Source organism: Archocentrus centrarchus, chromosome 2 (assembly GCF_007364275.1).
Source record: "Archocentrus centrarchus isolate MPI-CPG fArcCen1 chromosome 2, fArcCen1, whole genome shotgun sequence".
In the NCBI taxonomy this organism is placed as follows: Eukaryota; Metazoa; Chordata; class Actinopteri; order Cichliformes; family Cichlidae; genus Archocentrus; species Archocentrus centrarchus.
Genome location: NC_044347.1, coordinates 2,523,846 through 2,548,687, shown reverse-complemented (window position 1 = coordinate 2,548,687; position 24,842 = coordinate 2,523,846). Strand labels below are relative to the sequence as shown.

At 43.7% G+C, this 24,842-nt stretch overlaps 2 protein-coding genes across 2 annotated transcripts; one reads left to right on the top strand and one right to left on the bottom strand.

Annotated features, from left to right (window-relative positions):
- The first annotated feature begins 3,184 nt into the window (after nt 1-3,184).
- LOC115791475 (pinopsin-like) lies at nt 3,185-9,396 on the top strand. Its single transcript, XM_030745566.1, has 4 exons — nt 3,185-3,554; nt 6,918-7,243; nt 7,520-7,753; nt 8,833-9,396. The coding sequence occupies exons 1-4, from the start codon at nt 3,185-3,187 to the stop codon at nt 9,082-9,084; spliced, it is 1,182 nt and encodes a 393-aa protein (XP_030601426.1). The 3' UTR covers nt 9,085-9,396.
- Nucleotides 9,397-13,111: 3,715 nt separating this feature from the next.
- Nucleotides 13,112-24,409, bottom strand: LOC115798178 (protein NLRC3-like). The gene is made up of 7 exons (XM_030754933.1): nt 24,352-24,409; nt 17,619-19,419; nt 16,196-16,369; nt 15,432-15,605; nt 15,071-15,244; nt 13,839-13,872; nt 13,112-13,642 (listed from the first exon to the last, which is right to left on the bottom strand). The coding sequence occupies exons 1-7, from the start codon at nt 24,407-24,409 to the stop codon at nt 13,112-13,114; spliced, it is 2,946 nt and encodes a 981-aa protein (XP_030610793.1).
- Nucleotides 24,410-24,842: the final 433 nt, after the last annotated feature.

Sequence of the window (24,842 nt, the reverse complement as noted above, 5' to 3'; positions counted from 1 at the left end):
GCATGCACAGAGGGAGTCCTGGCTTCTGTCCTGGTACCTCCGCCTCCAACAGCAACCAGACCCGTGTGTCCAAACTGCTGCATCCATCTTTCTGACCTGTGTGTGATAGCAGGGAGGAGCTGAACACTGCACTGTGGTGCTCTAAGGTTTTCTGTGTCCTTTGGCTCTTTGCACTCCTCAGTGCACTGCTGCGTGCTCTGCATTGATTGAATTCCTTCTTGTCAGAACTCTTTTTTATTGAATGCACTCAAATGTCCAGCACACAGTACAGCGCAGTACTCCCCAGTGTTTATTTAAGCCTCACAGTAGATCTGTTCCTGATCCTGGGAAGACTTTGAGGAAACAGCCTTCAGCCTGGAAATGAATCCTGCACTGTTACAAACCTACTCTGTAATCCAAACATCTCTCGAGCTCGGGATTAGGAACTCTCTGTGACTCTTTGCTTCATTAACAGTCGCCCCGCTGAGTCCTCGTGGCTCCGGAGGTCTGAACCTCCCGAGGCACAAACATTTGTGTCCTCTCCAACATCTGGATCAGATCACAGCTGCAGACCTTCTGCTGTCAGTTTGTCTTCAGGGAAAAAGATGAAAAATGAAGAAGTCAGCTGACAGCTTCCTGAAGGAACTGCTGCTGTGGGTCACATGTGCCTGTGGTTTGACTTTCAGGAGGAAATATCAGAAGAAATCTGATCTTCAGGATGTTTCTCTGTCAGTGTGATATCACCCAGAGATTTAATACGCCGCTGAAACCCAACTGTGTTATTATAAGCATGCAGGAAGAAGAAACTCTCCCACATCTGTGAAAGAAATCAGGCTGAAGGACGTTTCTCATCAACATGCACACTAAACCTGCAGAACACCTCAGTAAAACAAGCAGGTGCTCTACAGTGGAGATCAGGTCCATCTCAGACTCTCTGATTCTATTCTATTCTATTCTATTCTATTCTATTCTATTCAGCTTTAATTAAAGTGTTTTACACAAATTTTGCTGTTTAACAGTTTAAGAATTACAAAATTACATTTTTTTATACCCACACGTCCGTTTCAGACAGGGTCCAACATTCCTTGATTTCAGGATTTCTCGTCCCCTCCGAGGTTTGACATGTGACACAGCGTCTTCATAGCAAATGTGAATGGAAACTCAGTAGAGACAGTTCGGTTGTTCTTTGGCCTGAGAAAGTGATGCTGGATGAATGTGGGGTGGTAGGAGACTTGTTGCAGTCGGCCACACAGTACTGTTACCTAAATCCTAGAAACACATCAACATTAGCATTAAAGGAGGACCATCAGCGCTCAGCTGGTGTCCCTCAGGGTTCAGTATGAGGCCCCCCCACACCTTTGTGTTTTATTATTAAATTGTGTTTTCTTGTTGCTTGATGAATCTGATATCTCCTCCTCTTGCTGGTTCACCTTCAGACATCTTGTCATGTCTTGTCATCACAGAGCTTCATCAGCCAATCAGGAGCCACACGGCAGGAAAAGAAGCACGATTTCAGGTGAGAATGAGCACAGATGAGAAGGTTTCCGTCGTGCTTCCTGCCACTGAGCTGCTCTGCAGGCACAAAGTAAAAATAATCTGATTGGTTGAGCTGGTGTGAAAATAAATGACAGCGTTTGTTGGCTGGCAGCTGTGGACTCTCCCCTCTTCGCCCTCCGCTCCCCTTGTTCACATCATGATTTAGGAGACATTAAAAACCTACAGTAACCATCATGCATTTCTGCTCTTTCATTCTGTGTGGGACACAGTTGGTGTGAAGCAGCTGAGAGTTTGATGTCTTGCTCTGCAGCTCCTCAGCAGACACCATGTCCAATCCAAATGTCTGTGAGGATTTGCTTGCAGACATCAGCCTTCATCAGGTCTGAGGATCTGATGCTGGAGGTGCTGACAGCTGTGCTCTCCAGATGGAAGTGCCCGGGGAGGTCGGCCATGATGTCTTCAGAGTTCTCAGAAACAGGAGGGGTACTTCAGGGAACAGACGCTCAGTTGGACATTTGAGTTACTTCCCTGCAGCGGTATATTCCTCTGACCCGGTAGCCTCCATCCTCGTTTGCAGTGTGAAAGAAAGTGATTTGGATGTGGGCTTCCTTCATCGCTGATCCACCTGCTCCCAGTAAAATTCTGCTCACAATCACACAAAAATCAAAACAACTTCAGTGCAGGAAATGATTGTGTTTAAAGACAGTCTGAGTGTGAGTCAGTCTGCTGCCTGTGAACCTACATCTGAAAGTGACGTTTACCATCAGGAGCTCTGGAACAACCTGCCTGAGAAGATAAAGGTCACAGAATTAGAGCCTTTGGATAATTTTATGAATAATTAAAAAACAATAACTTGAGCAATTGTTTTAATTCATTCAGGCTAATATAAAATACTATTCTCCTTCTTTAATATGAGTCATGAAAATCTGATAATTTGGCCTAAAAACAACTTATTTTAACAAATAAACTGGATCCTGCTGCTGTTTCATAAAGTCAGAGCTGTGGGCAAACAAAAAGTTGTGTGTAAGAGCCTCCACGTTTGTACTGTGTGTTGTGTTAACTGGCCACAGTGGTGTCTGCTTCATCATTTTGACTGATCATTAGCTGCTTCTGGGTTCTTACCATCTCCAGTGCTGGCTCAAAGGAAGGACGTCAAACATGCCAAATGGTCCCAGCTGAGGCTCTTCAAAGTGAAAAATGCTTTAAAGTCATTAAAATATTCAATTTTCCAATAAAACGTGGAATATTAAATGTATTTGAAGGTTTTGGAATCATAAAAAGTCAGACTATATTTAGTTACAAAAACGTGTAAGAGGTAGATCATTGACCTCATACTGGGTATCAGAGAGTGACCCCGAGGCAGGTGTTCTCAGGTGTTTCAGTGAGTTTACTCGCCCTTCTGTGTGTCGTCACCCCCCCCCCCCCCCCCCCCCCCCCCCCCCCCCTCTCTGTATTTAAAGCGCGGTGTGTCCGCGTGTTTCGCTCTGAGAAGCTCTGAGGAGTTTCTCTGGTCTTCCTCAGCGGGTCCTCGGACTCCTCCGTGACTCCAGCCGGACTCGGACCGGATTATCAGCCTGATCTGGTGCGGCTGTCTCGCGGAGCCGCATCTCCGGCAGGAGGATGGCGCAGAGCGCAGCGCGGCGTCACCATATGAAGCTGCTGAGCTGACTTGAATCCACTTTGAGGAGAGCAGGAGGAGCAGCCCGACATGTTCTCGGAGCTGAGCGGCTTCAACCTGACCTCCAACCTCAGCGAGCCTCCGTCCGCTGCGGGGCAGGAGGAGGAGTGGAACGACGCGCCGCTGGAGCGGCTGTCGCGCGGAGGCTTCGTCGTGCTGTCGGTGTTCCTCGGCTCCATCATGGTGTTCGGCTTCCTCAACAACCTGTTGGTGCTGGTTCTGTTCTGCCGCTTCAAGAGCCTGCGGACCCCCGTCAACATGCTGCTGCTCAACATCAGCGTCAGCGACATGCTGGTGTGCGCCTGCGGCACCACGCTCAGCTTCGCGTCCAGCCTGCACAGCCGCTGGCTGTACGGCCGCCGCGGCTGCATGTGGTACGGCTTCGTCAACTCCTGCTTCGGTGAGTGTCGGTACCCCCGAACCCCGAGCCCCAGAGGCTGTTTGAATTCACCTGTCTCACCTGACCAGGACCAACTCTGACCATTTCATTTTAACGGAACTTCCTATTTGTTTGTGTTTATAAACAAACTGTTTAAGCTTTGTTTATAAACAGCAGCTGTGAAAACATCCTCTCAGTATTACTGCATTTTATTTTGAAAATCATTCTGTGCAGTTTACAGAGATTAAGGAGTGATTCAGCCCCTTTAAATTCAGCTTTATCTGACTTTATTTTCCTGCAGTTTATTGGCTGTATTATTGTAGGAGTAAGCAGGTCTGATCCTGATGTGTTCTCCCACATGTTGCGTTCTCAGAGGTCACGTGTTCCATAGAGAGGGTGGAGATGCAGATAAAATGCAGCTGCGTGCTGCAGATAACAAACCTCGGCTCAAACACGGCACCTCTCAGCACCGTTTTCACGCGTGAACTCTGTGAATGTGATGATAATCCACGCAGGGTGGTTTTTATGTGACGCACAGCAGAAAATAACCTGATGCAGACCACAGGAGTGCCCAGGCCTGTTACCTGCTCTGTTCTCACCTGTGCTCAGTCACACTGTTCAGGCTACACAAAGCTTCAGCTTCGAGGCTTAAAGGCTCAGTTTTTTTTTCCTGTGGGGATTTTGATAAAAAAAAAATTCTTCTCAGACTGATAAAGTCTTAATTAAACATCATATTTCTCACATGAATAGAAAGGTTTAGAAACAGGTTTACAACAGCTTCTAATGATGATCAAATGTCGTCATCAGAAAACCACAAATAAAAAAATTCCTCCAGACTCGCTTCATAAAGATCAAATATTCCCATTGTCTCTTCTAAAACTACAACCTTTCACTAATACTGAGAAGAAAAAACGATCAGTGCATCTGTCGCTGCAATTCTGGGTCTCAGCTGTCACAGGGTGAGAGGCAGGCGACACCAGGACAGGTCACCAGCCTGTCACAGGGCTAACACAGAGAGACAGACAACCATTCACACCTATGGGCAGTTTAGCATCACCAGCTAACCTAACCTCAGTAACTGCAGGTCTTTGGACTGTGGGAGGAAACCCACACAGACACAGAAACATGCAAACGCCTCACAGAAAGGCCCAGTGGTGGTGTTATCCAGCACGCCACACAGTAACACACATACTGTAGATAAGACATTTTTACACCAGAGGGAATGATTATGCACTGACAGTCAAAGTTGTTATCAGTATAAGTTATAATAGTGTACGGGGGGGTTGGGTGGGTGTGATGGTGGGGGTTGTGTTTGTCTGTGTGTTCTGCCTGATGGTAAAGTTGAGCTGAGGTGACCTGAGAGTCTGAACTGATGCTGCCGGCCTTCTTCCTCAGACAGGTCCAACGCTTCCACAGGCTGGGCAGTCTACACCATCCGTGTGGAGAAAATGAGTGTTTTCAAAAGGTGCTCAAACCAGAGACCACATGACAGATGGCTTTTATTGGTTGCCAAGGTGACACATCCCCTCCAAAGAGTCTGGACACTAAAACAGCTGGAGAGACAATTTAAACTTCCAGGAGAATTATCTTGGTTTCAGGTCATGCTGATGGTTAAAGGTACAAAAACGTGGCAATTAATCTAAATGTAGTTGAACAATTTAGGTTTTTTTTGTGATTATTTCACATTTTCCTTTAAAAACTTTTAAAAACTTAAAGACAAAAAGTTACGTAAAAGCAAATGTTTAAAGACGAGTTTTTTCAAAGGCTCAGCAGGAGAGAAATCCACAGTCTGGGGCCACAGCTGGAGAAAACCACAGCCAGCAGTCCCTGATTACAAGACCTCAGGGACCTGCTGGGGAATGTGTGCTCCATGTGGACCTCTCAGAGTCAGAAGCAGTAAACTGGGAGCCAGTGTGACTGAATGAACAATGGTGTGGCATGAGAATACATAGACTGCCTCACAGCAGCATTGTGATCAACCTACAAATGTTCCAGTGAGGTTTTGGTAAGGCAAAAGAAGAATAAACTACAATAACTCAGATGTGCTGAATAAAAATTTCCAGGTCAGAGTGACACAGTCCAACCTGGCAGTATTTCTTAAGCAAGGCAAAATCAGCGATTTAAAGGGAGCATCCAAACAAGCAGCTGAATCAAAAGTTCCTGATAGATGATTTAACAAATGTGGCCAAAGGGGCCTAGAGTTTCCATGACTTCTCTTCATTAAGTCTAAGCATGTGTGCAAGATCTGGGGCTTAGAAACATCTCGGAGCTTAAAAGAGATATAGCAGTGATAGGAAATGTCCTTAAAATGATTCAAAATGTGCTGAAGTGGGAGCAGATATAACAGAAAAACCCAAGGGCCCTAAAACAGAACCATGTGGCACACCGTAGCCAAGAGAAGTGGAAGAGGACCTGAGTCTATGAGCAGCCACAGAAAAGACTCATTCAGACAGTGAAGGGAACCAGTCCAGAGCAGACCCTGATACAGTATCTGAATCCTTACAGCCTAATGTGATGTCAGCAGTACCAAAGGTGGAGGTCAGGTGTCACTGGAGACTCTTAGGCCTGTGCTGGGCTTTTGCAGGCCTACATATGTAACCTATGGCTTATTTCAGGAATTTGCTGACATTTGTGAGTCCTTATATTGATGCTATGAATATCATTTAGTATACTGAGACGATGATTGCTGTTCTCTCACTGATTAATTCAAAAACTGCAAAGAAAAGCTGGAAATGCTGAAATGTGCTGAAACTGGTCAATCAGGATTGTTGCAGGCTGCCTTGACCTGATGTGTAGTTACATTTCTTGAGATATGCAGGTCAGGTGATATCAGTGGTTATGGCGTAGGATTCAAAAGGGTTTCCGGTTACATGCGTGGGCCCCACAAAGACTTGACCCAGAAGTCTAAATCAGCTATAAGAAGAGCTGTAGAGTGAGCTCTGAGTGCCTGACTGAAATTTACCCACAATGCTGGATTTGTCCAGAACAGCTGTACACTGCTGAGCGCCAACCGTTTCTAAATGTATTCATTTATTTTTAAAGTAGGAGGACCAAAAGACTGAAAGACATTTTTGAACAGTGATGCAGTTTAAATGTCAAGAGAGCGAGAGGATGCTTTCATTGAGTCAAATAATTTACAGATCAGGTAAAGAAACAAGGAATAATCCTTCCAGAATAACAGGCTGATGCTCACATCACTTCTACTGCAGAGAAAGTAAGAAAATCAACACATTGGTAACATTTTAAGACAGCAGTGTGATGTTCAGAGTTCAGCTGAGGGTTTAACAAACCAGTACTGAAGGTGTGTAAAGCTAAAGCAGTGGTGGTCTGGTCATGGCTAGATGACATGGTTCTAATCTGTTCACTTCCTGTCTTTATCTTCAGGCATCGTCTCCCTGATCTCACTGTCCATCCTGTCCTACGACCGCTACAGCACCCTGATGGTGTACAACAAGCGGTCGGCGGACTACAGGAAACCCCTGCTGGCAGTGGGAGGGTCGTGGCTGTATTCAGTGATATGGACAGTGCCCCCCCTGTTGGGCTGGAGCAGTTACGGCCTGGAGGGGGCGGGGACGAGCTGCTCGGTGTCGTGGACCGAGAAGTCGCCGCACTCGCACGCATACATCATCTGTCTGTTTGTGTTCTGCCTCGGCCTGCCCGTGCTCGTCATGGTGTACTGCTACAGCCGCCTGCTCTATGCCGTCAAACAGGTGGGTCACATGGTCACCTCAGCCAATCAGAGCGAGGCCAGCAGATCTGGCAGTTTTATTTAAAGTTTCAATAAATTATATATTTTAATTCTCAAAGGGTATTTTTTTCTGCATAAATATTAAAATTTTTATGCTCCATTAAAGTTATTCTGTATCTTTGTTTTTGTTTACATTTAGATTAAATGTTGATTAACCCTTCTTGATTTATTGTGTCAATATTTGTAATGTTTTAATCTTGTAATGTTTGTTTTCATTTCTGTTGTTTACATCTGTCAGGTGGGTCATATCAGGCGGACGGCAGCTCGTCGGCGAGAGTTTCACATCCTGTTCATGGTCATCACCACGGTGGTGTGCTACCTGATCTGCTGGATGCCGTATGGCGTCGTCGCCATGATGGCCACCTTTGGCCGGCCGGGACTCATCAGCCCTGTGGCCAGCGTCGTCCCTTCGATCCTTGCCAAGACCAGCACCGTCATCAACCCCGTCATCTACATCCTCATGAACAAACAGGTGAGCGCTGGACGCGCCTGTTATCAGGTAGCATCAGGGTTTAAGCTAAGTTGCCATTACTGTAGGATCCAGCTCTGACACACAGATGGAAAAAATCAAATGACAGTAAATGAAAAAAAAAATACCACATACGATAGAACAATAATTATTTTTGCATATAAAATCAGAGGATTTACACTTACATATCCATGGAAAAACAGAAGTGATGAGAAGAACAAACGAGCAGCCAAATACCAAGAAAACAGAGGAGTGAATACAAATCTTGCTTATTGAAATTAGACACAAGCTTCATTAAAAAAAAAACATAAAAATTTTATTATATAAACCTGTTCAACTCTTTGTTGACACAAGTATCACATGGCAGCAACTCAGCGTGTGGACATGATGAAGACGACCTGCTGAAGTTCAAACTGAGCATCAGAGTCGGGAAGAAAGTTGATTTAAATGACTTTGACTGTGACGTGTCTGTTGGTACCGGACAGGCCGTGTTTCAGAAAGGGCTGATCTGCTGGGATTTTCCCACACAACCATCTCCAGGGTTTACAGTCTGAAAAAATGTCCTGCTGCAGTTCTCTGCGTGAAAAGGCTCATGTGAGGTCAGAGGGGAATGGCCCGACTGATTGGAGCTGATTGGAGCGCAACAGCAACTCAAATAAGCACTCGTTACAACCAAAGTATCCAGGAGAGCCGCGCTGAACCCTGTGATGCAGCAATTTATTTTAAAAAGCAAATCAAAATAAATTGCACTGAAGAACAAAAATTTTTGCTTTGTTTTGTGAACAGACTTCTTGGTTGGTGAGAAAATTTCCGTCTGGAAACGACATTAACATCAGTTTGTTGATGTTAATGAAGCAGGTTTTATCATATACTGAAGAGATCACAGGGAGGTAAAGAGGAGTCTGCTGGCTTTAAATTAAACTTCTGCCCTGGTGCTTCATTTTCATTAATCAATAAGCTTCAGATGAGGTTAATGGTTAAAAGAAGGATGGAGCTTCACAGCTGCCAACACTGGCATTGATCTAACTGATATTTACTGAGTCTCTCTTCTTCTGAAAATAAAATAAATACATTTGTTCCAGTTCTATCGCTGCTTCCTGATCCTGTTCCACTGTAAACACCCGCTGACGGAGGATGGACAGTCCTCCATGCCCTCCAAGACCACCATGGTCCAGCTGAACCGCCGCGTGTTGGACAGCAGCCCCGCCGGGCCACCCGGCGGTAAGCCCATCACGCAGGAGGTGGAAGGACTCAGCACCGAAGAGTCTGACAAAACCAACCCCGCAGAGCTGGCGCTGCCAGCACCGCCGCTGCCTGAAATCTCCTCCTCCTGACAGCCAAAAGCTCTGACTGCTAACTGAACGGGCGAGGCCAGCAGATGTCTGTTTGATCCCCTCCATCACCACCACCACCGCCCCGGCTCATACTCACCCCCTCTCAGTTTCTGTGTGTCAGATTTGTGGGGAACGATGAGCTCGGAGCTGATGCCGACCTGCATTCAGCTGCTGGTACCACTGAATGAAGCTAACAGAGCTCAAACCTGACTCTGCTTGTTTGTTTGGTATGATTCATACGTGAGTATTTTTCTATGGTCTGTGTCCTGTAGCTGTGCTTGGAATAAAGTGCCGTGCTCTGCTTTGACTCTTTCACTTTAATTTTAGCATTTTTTGATGACAAATAATCTGCAGTTCTGATGCATTCATACACTTTTGGAAATACTACATAATGTGACTGTCCATAAAGAAACACAAGACTGCTGCAAAACAATTACATGTTCCTAACACCCCCGCTTTTTTTTCCTTTTCCATGAACTTAAGTGGAGCAGCAGGGATGCTGGTAAAATATTCTTTCATTTTGTTATGAATTAGATGAAATATCTGAAAGTGAATTTGCTTCTATTGAACTTGAGGGGTGCACTGCTTGCTAGTGGGTCAGCAAGCTCTGTCAGGCTTAAAGACAGGATTCATTTTGTCACCAAAGTGCTCCTGGTCTGGAGCAGGTTTATAGGAGTTTATGTGCAGCTTGTTAAACTTTACCAAAACCACAGGATTAAATCCACATGTTAAGCTTCAGTAGTGCCACCTGTACGCTGCATCATCACTGGACGCTGCAACAGATACTGAGCAATATTTCCCAAAATATGAATTGTGTATGTGTGAGTTTGTTGAAGGGTTTGTAGTTTTTTTTATGTTTTATTGTGAGTATTTGAATTTAAATAGAAAAACACAATCAAATATCAGCAGTCACTGTTTATACCTGAGTAACAAATTTCATCATAGATGAAAAATAATTTTAAAGTTCTGTGAATTATTAGATAAGAATTTTTTTATTTTTAAAATATTTTTCAGCGTTGTTTAAATTGATTAAACACGACTGATTATTTATTTGTTAAGCTGTTTATTTATGTATTCACAAAGCTGTGGAAGAATGTTTTTGATTTCATTATCAAATTATAAACAAAAAACTGCTTTGTATGAAGGGATAATCCATCCATCCTCCTATCCTGTTCAGGGTCACTGGAGCTTATCCTAGCTGTGATGGGGGGTACACCTGTACAGGTCACCAGCCTGTCGCAGGGCTAACCATGAGAGACAGACAACCATTCACACCTATGGGCAATTTGGAGTGATTAATAAACCCAATGCCAGTAACTGCATGTGTTTGGACTGTGGGAGAAAACCCACACAGACAACATGCAAGCTCCACACAGAGAGGTGGAATCGAACCCAGACCCTCTAGATGTTTTTCCAGCTCTAGCCAAAAGGGGGCGCTCTTTCCCTTTAGGTGTTTCCATCAAGTGTCGCGTGTATGAGCTGCTGATCTTGCAGAGCATACACTGAATATGTAAGTGGACTGTACTTCAGACATATAATAAACCCTCAGCAGCAGTAAATCAGGGGAACCTTGGAAAGTGGAGCGTGTGGACTGTGAGCAGCAGTATCATGTACACTGTCTACAGTCACGTGTGGAAGTGCAACATTTAATCTTTCATATAGGAGGCAGAGACCTGCTCCTCCATCTGTTTGTTTGGATTAGGAAGGAAATCATTTGGGCTGCATTCATTTATGGTTTTTGTTTTAAATCTACAGAGACTGTTGTTGGTTATTATCTGCATGTTTTTACTGTTGTCTGATTATTGTAGGAGGCTGTGGAACGTTTTTATGGTGTGATGTCAGAATGTCTTCTGCTGTTAAACAATGAATCAACATAAAGAGTGAGGCCGTCCATGAGACTGATGTCTCCTTTCTGCTCCTACACTTTAAACTGAAGCTCGTTTGTGTTTCAACAGAAGAACGAGTTCCAGATGAGACGAAGAAAGAAAACACAACGAAACAAGTTATGACAAAGTACCTGAACGCATCACTGGTCTGTGGAAAATGCTGCATGAGTGCAATAATGTGTGTGCACTACACAAAGTGGCCACAAAGAACAACTGCTATCAGCCATGGAGAACGTAGTGATAAAATAGGATACACCTACACACACACACACACACACACACACACACGCACACACACACACACACACACACACACACACACACGCACACACACACACACATGAATGACAAACAATGATGCACTCAGGTTTTTAAACTTATTTAATTTCTATCATTACACTTCATAACCCAGCAGCTGTGAAAGTCACACCACTCCTCAGCTGTGGAAATGTTTATTTATAAATTAACTGGCTTATTTACTAAAAACAAACAAACCAAAAAAACCCAAACAAACATAAACAAAAAACTGAATGTGCAAAGTTTAAAACATCAACTGATCATACTTCACAGCAGGTTCATTTAATACTTTAGGAACAGTGATTAATGAGACTGTAATCATCTACATAGCTGTGCTCACTTCATGGCTAAAACGTTGGGGTTCTAAACACTTCGAGTTCACATTTATAACTGATATATATTTAATAACTGATATATAATTGTCACTAAAACTTATACTGAGTCGATCCTGTGCCAAACTGATGAGTCCTTCAAATACTGGCTGTTTAGGTGATGTCCATAAAAGTGGAAACCTGTGTGGTCTGATTAGGAGAGACGGCATCCATCCGAAAACAGAGCTGCATTCCTGCGTGCCGCTCTGCACCGTCCCTCTTCCTGTCATTCCCAAAATCCCCTCCCTGCTCCCACACCACCAACCCTCCCTGTATACCCCCACTGACCAAAAAACAAACAAACAAACAAACAGTTTTTTGTCTCATCTAAGGGCCTTACCTGATAAGCTGCTCAGTTCAGAAAAAACACTCATAGTGGCTGATTTTAATGTTCATGTAGAGGCTGAAAATGAGACGCCCCATTTTTTAAATCGTGATCTCTTCCTGACATATGGAAATGAAACTCATGGACTTGAGGAATCACAGCAAGAGAAACTGAAGATTCTGTGTGTACATATTATTTAATATAAAATCTGATGTGTACAGACACAAAGCCACAAAAACTTTGTCCGACTTCCCATGATGCACTGCACATTTCTCCTCCACTCACGTCACGCATGCCTTTGGGGCACTGCTGCATGTTAACTTTTTCTCCTTCTATAGTTTGTGTTTTGTGCCACTTCCCCAGGCTCTCTTTTTTGGTCCTCTTTCCCCTGGGGATAATAAAGATTTCTTTGACCCCTTTGACTCAGTGCCAAACCAGATCCAGTAAATAGCTGATCCCAGGACTGCTGGATGGATGAAAGTTTTCCCTTCTCACTGTTGCCAAACCCTGCTCACAGGGGTTATCTGATTGTTTTGGTTTTTACTCTAATGACATGGAACTTAATATGAATTGGCACTTTATAAATCTCAATTGAATTACTTTGTGAATCCCATCTTTTTTTTTTTTTTTTGCATTTTTGGCCACAGCAGCTTTTGTTAGCAGTGGAGAGAGACAGGAAATGGGGGAAAGATACAGGCCAGGACGCGAACCCGTGTCGCCCCCACCGCAACGCAGCATATGTATGTGGTCGCCGGCTTCACCACTAAGCCACCCAGGCGCCCGTGAAGCCCATCTTTTGAGTCCCTGAAGCATTCTTCTTTGATATCACAGTGGGTCTCACCTGCAGCAAACTAACTGCAGCTGAAGTGAGCTTCAGAGAAACACAACATCCTGATATTCACTGTGAAGCTTTGAGTGGAAAAAGACAGAACAACAACATGTGGATCCTGGAATAATGGCAGCTTCCATCTTTAAAGGACTGAAGAGGAAGAAGTTTACAAGGAATCATTGAGAACAGTTTCAAACATCAACTGATTGAATCCATGAATGTGAAAACGTGTTTGTGAGTGAAAGAGACAGACATGTACAGACTGAACTATCTGTTCAACAGTCAGAGTGTTTCTCTAACAGGAGGACGCTCTTTACACTCAGCTCAGCACAGACACCGAGTCACCGGACCAAACAACCCCAAACCCAGGATAAAGTGTTTCAGTGAATGTGGTGTTGAAGGTGTGGAGGTGGATCAGAGTGTCAGAGGAGACTCTGTAGAAGGACAGAGTGCCAGCAGGACAGTCCACATACACTGCTACTCTGTTAGAGCCAGAGGAGGAGGAGGAGGAGGAGGAGGAGATGGATGTGTGTCTGTTATTGTGAGAGGCTGAATAACCATCATTTGAGCAGAGGAGACTCCAAGAAAGATCATTGAAGCCAAACACACTGTCATCACTGCCTCCTCTCTTTATTCCTCTGTAACTCACTGACATACGTACTTTTCCGCTCCACTCGACCTCCCAGTAACAGCGACCAGTCAGACCATCTCTGCACAACAGCTGAGACCAATAACCAAACCTGTCTGGATGATCAGGATATGACTGAACCTCCTCCACACGTGTCACCTTCCTGTTGTTGTCAGACAGTTTGAGTTCCTTGTGTACTGTGTTTGTGTCGATTGTGAGTTGACAGGAATCTGATGGAGAGAACAAACACAATCCAGCTGCAGTTATTGATCCATCATCTGTTCATTGATTGACACTTTGATGATGACTCCTGACATCAGAGATGTGAATGAGTGATGTGACAGTTTGAAGATGGTTGAATGTGTGCTGCTTTGTTTTCATCAATCCCATTAAAAACACACTTACACTTCCTCAGACCTGGGATCAGCCATCGCACTCCAGCAGGCTCCGCCCTGAAAGGAGGAGGGGGGTCAGAGCAGCACAGTCTCTGTCAGCATGCACACATGGACATTACAGTACAGTGAAAAGTATTTGCCACTTCCCGAATTCTTAGTTTTCTAACATTTTTTCACACCTATGTAAAAAAATCTCCAAAATCATCACATTGCACCACGATCTAAAGAAGGTCAAGAACTAATAAGAAAAAGAGTCAATAATATCTATCAATCTGGAAAGGCTTAGAACACCATTTATAAGGATTTGGGACTCAAATTACCCACAGTGACCACCATTATCCCCAAACGGAGAAAACTTGGAACAGTGGGTGGCCTACCAAACTTTCTCCAAGAGAGCATCAAAGACTCATCTGGATGGTCACAAAATAACCCAGAACATCTAAAGAACTGCAGACCTCATTTGCCTCAGTTAAGGTCACAGTTCATGATTCAACAATAAATGGTAAATGGACTGGTTCTTAAATAGCACTTTATCAACCCAAGGACTCAAAGCACTTTACACAGCATGCTTTATTCACCCATTCAAACAAGCACTGTGGTATGCAGACTGGAGCAGCCAGGGATCTGATTGGTATATGACTGCATCTACCCCCAGAGCCACAGCCACCCCAAACAATAAGAGACAGTGTGGGCAATAATGGCATCTATGGACGAGTTCAAGGCAAAAACCACTGTTGACCAACAAGCACAGAAAGGCTCATCTCACATTTGCCAAAAAATATTTTTATGATCCCTAAAACCTTTGTGAAAACATTATGGGATGTGGACTGACAGGTGTTAGAATGTCCAAAGCTGGTAGAGCCATGCTCCAGAAGACTTGCTGCTGTAACTGCAACAGAAGGTGGTTCAAGGCCCAGTGGAGCACACTCCTCAGGTTTTTATTTATAAAAATCTTTGAACACCCTGAATCATTTTCCTTCCACTCTTTGGACTGTTTTGTGTTGATCTATAACATGAAATAGCATTTAATGTACATTCAATGTACAAAACATTTGAGTTTTGAGGCCTTGTACTTTTTCACAAGTTTGAATATTATTGTCCAATTTCTCCCTGGAGATGCTTTAATAGGTATCTGCTGTTAGTCTTGAGCAAGACTGCTGTTTCTGTTGTGAGCCAATTAAAACTCTCCATACGTGAGTGTCTGTGTAGATTCTCAGTCATCCAGGTCAGTAGTCTCTGGAGCTTGAAAAAATACCTGAGAGTGTCTAGTCTCCAGTGTGGATCCTTAACTCCAGCAGAGAGAAGGGTTACACCTGAGACTCCTGGATGATTGTAGCTCAGGTCCAGCTCTTGCAGATGGGAGGGGTTGGAACTCAGAGCTGAAGCCAGAGAAGCACAGCCTTCCTCTGTGACCAGACAGCCTGACAGACTGCAGACACACAAACATTGCACCATAAACATTGCATATTACACTCCAAAAAAAAAAAGGAAGAAAAAAGGCACAGATTCATTTTCTTGTGCATTATGAAAATGCATTACTGCAAAAGATGTTCAGATGACACTTTTTTGTGGGGTAATAATATGATCACCATCATTGGAAATATCAAAATACTGACCTGAGAGTTTGTAGTTGACAATTTGGAGTGTTCAGTCCAGCAGACAGAAGCTTCACTCCTGAATCCTGCAGGTCGTTGTTACTCAGGTCCAACTTTGTCAGCCTAGAGGACTGGGAGCTGAGAACTGATGACAGAGCTTTACAGCCTCTCTCTAAGAGGTTACAGTGACTCAGTCTGAAAAAAAAAAAGAATAAAATAATGTAGAGTTTTAAAGTGCATTCATTGTGCAGTGATGCTTTATTAGATTTAGTAATGTTTAATTCTATTTTTTATTGGGTAAAAATGTTCTGGTGGTAATTTTATCAATTGCTGGAAAATATCCCTTGAGCAGACCTGAGAGTATACAATTTCCAGTTTGGACTCTTCATTCCACACAGAAGCTTCTCTCCTGAATCCTTGCTTAGGGCCAGCTCTGTCTGAACAGAGGAGTGAGAGCTATCGACGGACTTAGCCTCACAGCTTCTCTCTGAGAGGTTAGAGACACTCAGTCTAAAAAATAAAACATGAACAATAAAACAAACACTGTTAAAATGTAATTGGTAGAGTGATGAGATACTTTGTTTACCATTATTTTATCCTTTTTTTCCTAAGGAAATTCCATGTGCCTTGTGAAATGTATTGTGACCTAGAAGTAAAATACTAGCATACAAACAAAAAACATTAAGCTGACCTTTATTACCAAAGAATTTAGATTAATTCTTGCAATATTTTTAATAAAAGAAAACAAGGAATGAAAAAATAAACTGGATTTAACTTGATCTAACCTGAGAATTTCCAGGCAACAGTGTGGATTCTCCAGTCCAGCAGACAGAAATGTCACTCCTGAGTCCTGCAAGCCATCAATGCTGAGGTCCAGCTCTCTCAGACTAGAGGACTTGGAGCTGAGAACTGAGGACAGAGCTGTACATCCTGTCTCTGAGAGGTTACAGACACTCAATCTACGAAAAGGTTGTCAATTTAAATAAATTAATATTGAACCTAGACAAGAAAAAACAGATACATCTCCATGTGCATTACATGGTTCATGGTTAAGTAAACATTGTGTGGTTATGTGGAGACAAGTCGAGGACAGGATTGGAGCCTAGAGAGTGGGGACTATTTAGACTGAAGGGTTGTAAAAGCCCTTTGAAGTCAAGAATATGAAGACATGGTGGGGGAATTGTGAGAATTTGAAGCAGAAGATGTTTCTTGGAAATTGTTCCTGCAAAGGGAGATATAATGATAAGCTGAATCCTTAGATTAGAGTTCTCCACAATGTGGTAAGCTAAAATCCATATTTGTATACGTGTGCAGCACAACAAGACAAATAACAGCAAATAAACAGGGAATAAACAGGATAACTACAAAATAGAACTAAAGGATAACCAGAACTGAAGCCTCACAAAACTACAAAACATGAAAAAAATCACGACAAAGGTAAACAACAGACAAAACATACAATAATATAATGCAATAATTTAACACGAAATGATGACCAATAAAACCAGAACACCTAAGAACAGCTGCTCAAAACACAGACATAATAATACTCCATCAATAACGCTGATGATGAAAATTTGCATTCACAAGGACAAAATGAAGGTAATCAATACTGATTATTTGGCTGGAGGGAGAGTTTTTTGTAAAGAAGAGTGAATTTGATTTTTCTTAACTCTGGTAATAGAAAAGCTCTATTACCAGAATTATTTTCTTTCTGTATTTCTCTTATTATTGTATTCATTTTTGTATGATATATTTGATTATGAATGCTGCCAATCACTTCAGTTAACAGTGGTAGGGTTTTTCTAATAGGCCAAAACTCATTAATTATTTCCCAGCATAGCTCTTTTTTTGTTAACCCTATAACACCAGGGTGATCACTGCTGAAGCACCGGTTACCTGCTACAAAAGGCGAACAGCTGGTTAAGACGTAGGGTATCAGTGCAGAGTCAGCTGATCAAAGAAACTGTGATCAGCTGGCTTCTTAACATAAGTCCGTGACCGTTTGTCTTATTGGAAAAATTCAAGTGGTTCCTGAAAGCTCGGAAAATGCACTTCACAGCCATATGGGGAATTACGGTTTTTGTTGCCAAAGTCTGTGAATGGCGGGACTTATGAAGTATCCCGTGTAGCATTCCACATGTTCAAAGGTTTAAGGATACCTAGAATCAACACACAGTTCACAGGAATGAGTACACATATACTTACAGAGCTTTGTTGGAAGCTTTGATTACTGGCAGCAGCCTCAGCAGAGCCTCCTCTGAAGCAGACAACTTCTTCAGGTCAAACACATCCAGATCTTCTTCTGATGACAGTAAGATGAAGACCAGAGCTGACCACTGAGCAGGAGACAGTTTATCTGTGGAGAGACTTCCTGATCTCAGGGACTGTTGGATCTTCTCCACTAAAGAACGATCATTTAGTTCATTCAGACAGTGGAACAGGTTGATGCTTTTCTCTGCAGACAGATTCTCACTGAGTTTCCTCTCAATATGTGACACTATTTCCTGATTGGTCTGTGAGCTACTTCCTGTCTGTGTCAGCAGGCCTCGTAGGAAAGTCTGATTGGTCTGCAGTGAAAGACCCAGGAGGAAGCGGATGAACAAGTCCAGGTGTCCATTTGGACTCTGTAAGGCCTTGTTTACAGCACTCTGATGGAATAACAATGGACTTTCTTTAGAATTTCTTCTTTTAGACTTCTGAGAAGTTGTTTGTTTTTCCAGAAGATTGAGTCCATACTTGATGAAGGTCAGATGGACATGAAGAGCAGCCAGGAACTCCTGAACACTCAGATGGATGAAGCAGAACACCTTGTCCTGGTACAGCCCTCTCTCCTCTTTAAAGATCTGTGTGAACACTCCTGAGTACACTGAGGCTGCTCTGATATCGATGCCACACTCTGTCAGGTCTGATTCATAGAAGATCAGGTTTCCTTTCTGCAGCTGATCAAAAGCCAGTTTTCCCAGAGACTCAATCATCTTCCTGCTCTCTGGACTCCAGTGTGGATCTGTCTCAGCTCCTCCATCATACTTGACCTTCTTCACTTTGGCCTGAACCACCAGGAAGTGGATGTACATCTCAGTCAGGGTCTTGGGCAGCTTTCCTATCACTCTTGTCTTCAGCACATCCTCCAGAACTGTAGCAGTGATCCAGCAGAAGACTGGGATGTGGCACATGATGTGGAGGCTTCGTGATGTCTTGATGTGGGAGATGATCCTGCTGGCCTGCTCCTCATCTCTGAACCTCTTCCTGAAGTACTCCTCCTTCTGTGGGTCAGTGAACCCTCTGACCTCTGTCACCCTGTGAACACACTCAGGAGGGATCTGATTGGCTGCTGCAGGTCGTGTGGTTATCCAGAGGCAAGCAGAAGGAAGCAGGTTCCCCCTGATGAGGTTTGCCAGCAGCACATCCACAGAGGTGGACTTTCTAGGGTCAGTCAGGATTGTAGTTTTGTGGAAGTCCAGAGGAAGTCGACACTCATCCAGACCATCAAAGATGAACACAACCTGGAAGTGTTCAAAGCTGCAGATTCCTGCTTCTTTGGTTTCAGTGAAGAAGTGATGAACAAGTTCCACCAAGCTGAACTTTTTCTCTTTCAGCACATTCAGCTCTCTGAAAGTCAATGGAAACATGAACTGGATGTCCTGGTTGGCTTTGTCTTCAGCCCAGTCCAGAGTGAACTTCTGTGTTAAGACTGTTTTCCCAATGCCAGCCACTCCCTTTGTCAGCACTGTTCTGATTGGTTCATCTCTTCCAGGTGAGCCTTTAAAGATGTCTTCTTGTCTGATTGTTGTTTCTGGTCTGTGTGGTTTCCTCGATGCTGCTTCAATCTGTCTGACCTCATGTTCCTCACTGACCTCTGCAGCCCCTCCCTCTGTGATGTAGAGCTCTGTGTAGATCTGATTCAGGAGGGTTGGGTTTCCTGCTTTAGCAATGCCCTCAAACACACACTGGAACTTCTTCTTCAGGGTGGATTTAAGGTTACATTGATAACCTGCACCAACATTTTCTGAAGGAAGGAAAATTGAGACTATCAGTTCATGAATATATCTAGAGAGGAAAATCATCATTTGATACACTGCTGATTTTGCAAGGTTTTCCACCTACAAAGAATGGAGAAGTCTCTAATTTTTATTGTAAGTACACTATAATTGTGAGAGCCAGAATCCATCCATCCATCCATCCACTTCCGCTTATCCGGGGCCGGGTTGTGATCTTATTCTTTTGGTTTACCACCCAAAGCTCATGACCATAGGTAAGGGATGGAATGTAGATCGACCGGTAAATCAACAGCTTCCTTTTTACTTCCCTGGTGGAGTCCAACACCCACAGGAAACAATTCTGACTTATTACCAGCTATACGGACCAAGCTCTCACTGCGGTTGTACAGAGACTGAATGACCTGGAACAACTGGCCAGACACCCCATACTCCCGCAGGACCTCCCACAGGATAACCTGAGGGACACGGTTGAATGCCTTCTCCAAGTCCACAAAGCACATGTAGACTGAGTGGGTAACTCCCACGCCCACTTGAGAGGATAAAGAGCTGGTCCAGCATTCCATGACCAGGACGAAAACTCCATTGTTCCTCGTGGATATGAGGTATGACTAATGGGCGGACCCTCCTTTCCAGAAACCCTGGCATAGACCTTGCCGGGGAGACTGAGGAGTGTGATCCCCCGAAAGTTGGAGCACACCCTGCCATCTCCCTTCTTAAAGATGGGGGCCCCCAACCCCGGTCTGCCAATCCAGTGGCACTGCCACAGATCTCCATGCAATGTTGCAGAGGTGTGTCATCCAAGACAGCCCTACAACATGCAGAGCCTTCAGGAACTCAGGGCGAATCTTGTCCACCCCAGGGGCCCTGCCACCAAGGAGTTGTTTAACCACCTCAGTGGTGCCCATCACCTCACCGCCGGTGATGGGCAAGTCATCCCCCTTGTCCCCACACTCTGCTTCCACTACAGAAGGTGTGTGAGTGGGATTCAGAAGGTCCTCGAAGTATTCCTTCCACCATCCTAATATTGCCTCAGTTGAAGTCAGCGGCACTCCTCCCACAGTATAGACTGTGTGAGTGGAGCACTGCTTTCCCCTCATGAGTTGCCTGACGGTTTGCCAGAATCACTTCAATGCCATCCGAAAGTCTTTTTCCATAGCCTCATGAACTCCTCCCACACCCAAGTTTTTGCTTCGACCACTGCCCGAGCTGCATTCTGCTTGGCCTGCCAATACCTGCCTCTGGAGTCCCGCAGGCTAACCAAGCCCGATAGGACTCCTTCTTCAGCTTGATGGCCCCCTTCACCTCTGGTGACCACCATCTGGTTCAGGGGTTACCTCCACAACAGGCACCAACCACCTTGCAGCCACAGCTCTGAGCAGCAGCCTCAACAATGGAGGTGTGGAACATGGTCCATTCGGACTCAATGTCCTCAGCCTCCCTCAGAATGGTGTTGATGTTCTGCCAGAGGTGGGAGCTGAGGATCTCGCGGACTGGGGCTTCTGCCAGGTATTTCCAGCTCACCATCACAACACGTTTAGGTGTGCCAGGTCTGTCCAGTATCTTTCCCTGCCACCTGATCCAACTCACCACCTGGTGGTTATCAGTTGACAGCTCAGCTCCTCTCTTCACCTGAGTGTCCAGCAGTATTAATTTAGGTGACGAAACATTTTTGTCATTGTTTTCATCAATGACCCTTTTTTTCATGACGAAAACGAGATGATAACTAAATAAAAACTACCTAAAAGGATAAAAACAATGACAAAGTTAATTGACACTTTTGTCAACGAATGAACGAGACAAAAATGCTTGGCAGGAACGACATCCAATCAGAACTGATTTAATTTTGTGACAGGGCGGGACAAGTTAGGGAAACAACCAATCAAACGCACAGTTGCACAAATATGCTCTAAACTCAGGAAGTCCAAACTAGCCTGTGATTTGTTGTTACTTCCGATAGAACTAAGTTATGTAAACAATGTCAGCAGGGAGAAAGAGAAGAGCCGATGTATGGACACATTTGTCCTTTGATACCGTGACAAACAAAATGATGTGTAAACCTTGTGGGGCGACTATCTCGGGTAAAAACACGACAAATCTTAAACGACATCTGCAAACCAGTCACCCAGATCTCCATGCAAAGGTCAGCATTTTAATGTCCTGCAGGGTAAAGTGTTTTTCCCAGTTTGTGTTTAGAGAAAATCTCCACACCGCGGTGGATTAGCCTTTATAATCTTAGTCCTGAACACTGCCCTGTACCTTTCAGAGCGTCCTGCTGTAAAACTTTCGGATTATCTCAGTAAGGTGGTGTTAATGATCAGGTGTGTGGAAGCAGGTGAAACGCTAATGTTAATATTATTAATAATATTCCATAACTTTGAATAAATGTTTAATTTTGTGTAAGTGTGTATAATGACTAATTCAAGGGAACTGAAGAAAAAGCATTTACATTTTACACCCTTTATATTTTAGTCGACTAAATCGACTGTAGATTTAGTCGAATATATTCTTACAATAATTCGTTGACTAAAACTATTCAGATGACTAAATTATGACTAAAGCTAAATTACATTTTCGTCAAAAGACTATGACTAAAACTAAATCAAAATTTGCTGCCAAAATTAACACTGGTTTCCAGAACATACGGCCACAGATCTGATGATACAATTAAAAACTTGATCATTGACCTGCGATCTAGGGTGTCTTGGTGCCATGTGCCCTTATGGACATCCGTATGTTTGTTTTTGGGGTTTTTTTTGTATTTTCTTATTTATTTTTATCTTTTTACATTATCTTATTGTGTTTACAGTATCTTATTGTGTCTCTACAATAGCTTGCCACAACTACATTGAAATTTCCCCACTGCGGGACCAATAAAGGGATTTCTATTCTATTCTATTCTATTCTATTCTATGTTTGAACATGGTGTTCATTATGGACAAACTGTGGTTTGCACAGTTCAGATTGGGCAGGCCGTTCCTCCCAATCACGCCCCTCCAGGTTTCACTGTCATTGCCCACGTGACTGTTGAAGTCCCTTGGCAAGATGATGGAGTCAAAGGATGGAGCACCTTCGAGCACCCTGCCCAGTGACTCTAAAAAGGGTGGGTACTCTAGACTGTCATTCGGCGCATAAGCGCAAACAACAGTCAGGACCCGTTCCCCAGCTCGAAGGCGCAGGGAAACTACCCTCTTATCCACCGGTGAAAACTCCGATGTACAGGCAGCAAGCAGGGGGGATACAAAAATACCCACCCCAGCTCACTGCCTCTCACTGAGGGCAACTCCAGACTGGAACAGAATCCAGCCCCTCTCCAGGAGACTGGGTACAGAGCCCAGGCCATGCGTTGAGGTGAGCCCAACTATATCTAGCTGGTATCTTTCAACCTCACGCACTAACTCAGGCTCCTTCCCCTCCATGAATCACCACCTTATCGTGGTGGAGGGGTTTATACATACCAGTGATCCCAGAAGCTATGTTGTCTGGGGGCTTGTCCCCCTGGTAGTGTCTTCCATGGCAAATTGGTCCTGGGTGAGGGTCCAGACAAAAAGAGGTTCAGAAGACCCCTATTTCTACAACAATGAGGGAACAGTTTACGGGGCCCCACCTTGGAGCTAGGCCTGGGGAGGGAGTTTGAGGGAGAGCATCTGGTGGCTGGGCATTAGCCCATGGTGCCTGGTCGGGCGCAGCCCGAAGAGGTTACATGGGCCAGCCCTCCTGTAGGCCCAGCACTTACAGGAGGTGTGGTAGGGGTCATTTTGGCCCAGTCCTCCATGTAGACCTTCTCCAGGTCTTTCAGGTTTCCGGGCTGTCGCTGGGCAACATTGAGCTTCAGTTCTCCAAAGATTTTCTCTGGGTTCAGGTCTGGAGATTGTCTAGGCCACTCTGGAAGAGCCAGCAACGACCCATCATCAATGCTGTTACTGAGGGAAGGAGGTTGTTGGCCAGAATCTCACGATACATGACCCCATCCATTTATCTTCCTTTCAATACAGTGCAGTTGTCCTGCACCCTTTGCAGGAAAGCACCCCAAAGTATGATGTTTCCACCCCATGGTTCACAGTTGGGACAGTGTTCTTGGGGTTGCACTCATCCTTCTTCTTCCTCCAAACAGTGATTAGAGTTGATAACAAAAACCTGAGGGGAAAGTTAAACTTCAGGACTCTTAAGGCACGAACAACAATTAAAACCTTTTGTGTTTCCATTTCTGGAGTCAAATTGTGGAACAGTTTTCCAGTGGGCCTACAGCAAGGTTCAAGCATTATTCATTTCAAAAGATACTTTCAAAACATGCTTTTGGAAGGGAATGAAAACGATTACAGATAATTAAATCTTTAATGAAAGTTATTAGGATAACTGGCAAAGTTAATCACATGTAGGTATATCTATATCTGTACCTTTTTGTCTAATTTGCTCTCGTTTATTTTTGTGGACGTAGTGCATGGAGGGTGAAAGGTGAAAGGGTGAAGGTGAACTTGTATATTATCAGAGTGTTGAGCATGGGTTAGGGATTAAAAAGTATGTAGATACTTCTTCCTACTCCATTTCGGGCATGGGGATTTTGTTTGACTTTGTATGAGTATGTTTCTACATACACACATGTGTATGTGTATACACAGGCATGTCAGTGTGTATACAAATATGCCATAATATGCTTATGGGTTTGTTGTTTATATGACCGAAGTAAAGACAATCAATCAAAAATTCTCTCTCGAAGTTGAAGTGTACCTACGTTTAAAATGACAGACCTTTCCATTCTTTTTAGGTGGGAAAACTTTCAAAATCATTAGTATATCAAATACTTATTTTCCCCACCATAAATAGCTAAACATCAGCCTCACATTGGACCCACTGACAATCTGACGCTAGTGTACAAAAAGCAGCAGATGAGAGATGATTGTGAACAGAATTCATATAAAAGTAGTGATTATACATGTACCAACCATAAATGTGACGTTTGAGCCTGTTTGATGCTGCTGGGCAGATTGGCGACTTCGGCATATCCTCGTCCACTCTGTGGAGGAACAATGAAGAGTTATTTTATTTATTGTATTTCCAGAGTAAACAAAGGGCAATAGTCCATTCCAGTTTCATTGTACATCCTGTATAATGACAATAAAGGCGTTCTATTCTATTTTATTCTATTCTGTTCTATAAAGTTATTTTGGGATGTGAACAGTAACTAAGTGAAAATTTACAATTGTCGGTGTAGAGTCAGAGCTCTGTAGAGCTGAGTATTCCTTTCACTTTAACCAGTAGTGATTTTATGGATTTCTTTACAAATAAAATTTTAGACATTAGAGAAAAAATTATTCATAACCATCTCAAAGATTTATCTTCATGTTCGGCTGCTTTCAGCACTGCTGGTATTTGTTTAGACTCTTTTGCTCCAGTTGATCTTTCAGAGTTAACTTCAATAGTTACTTCCTCCAAA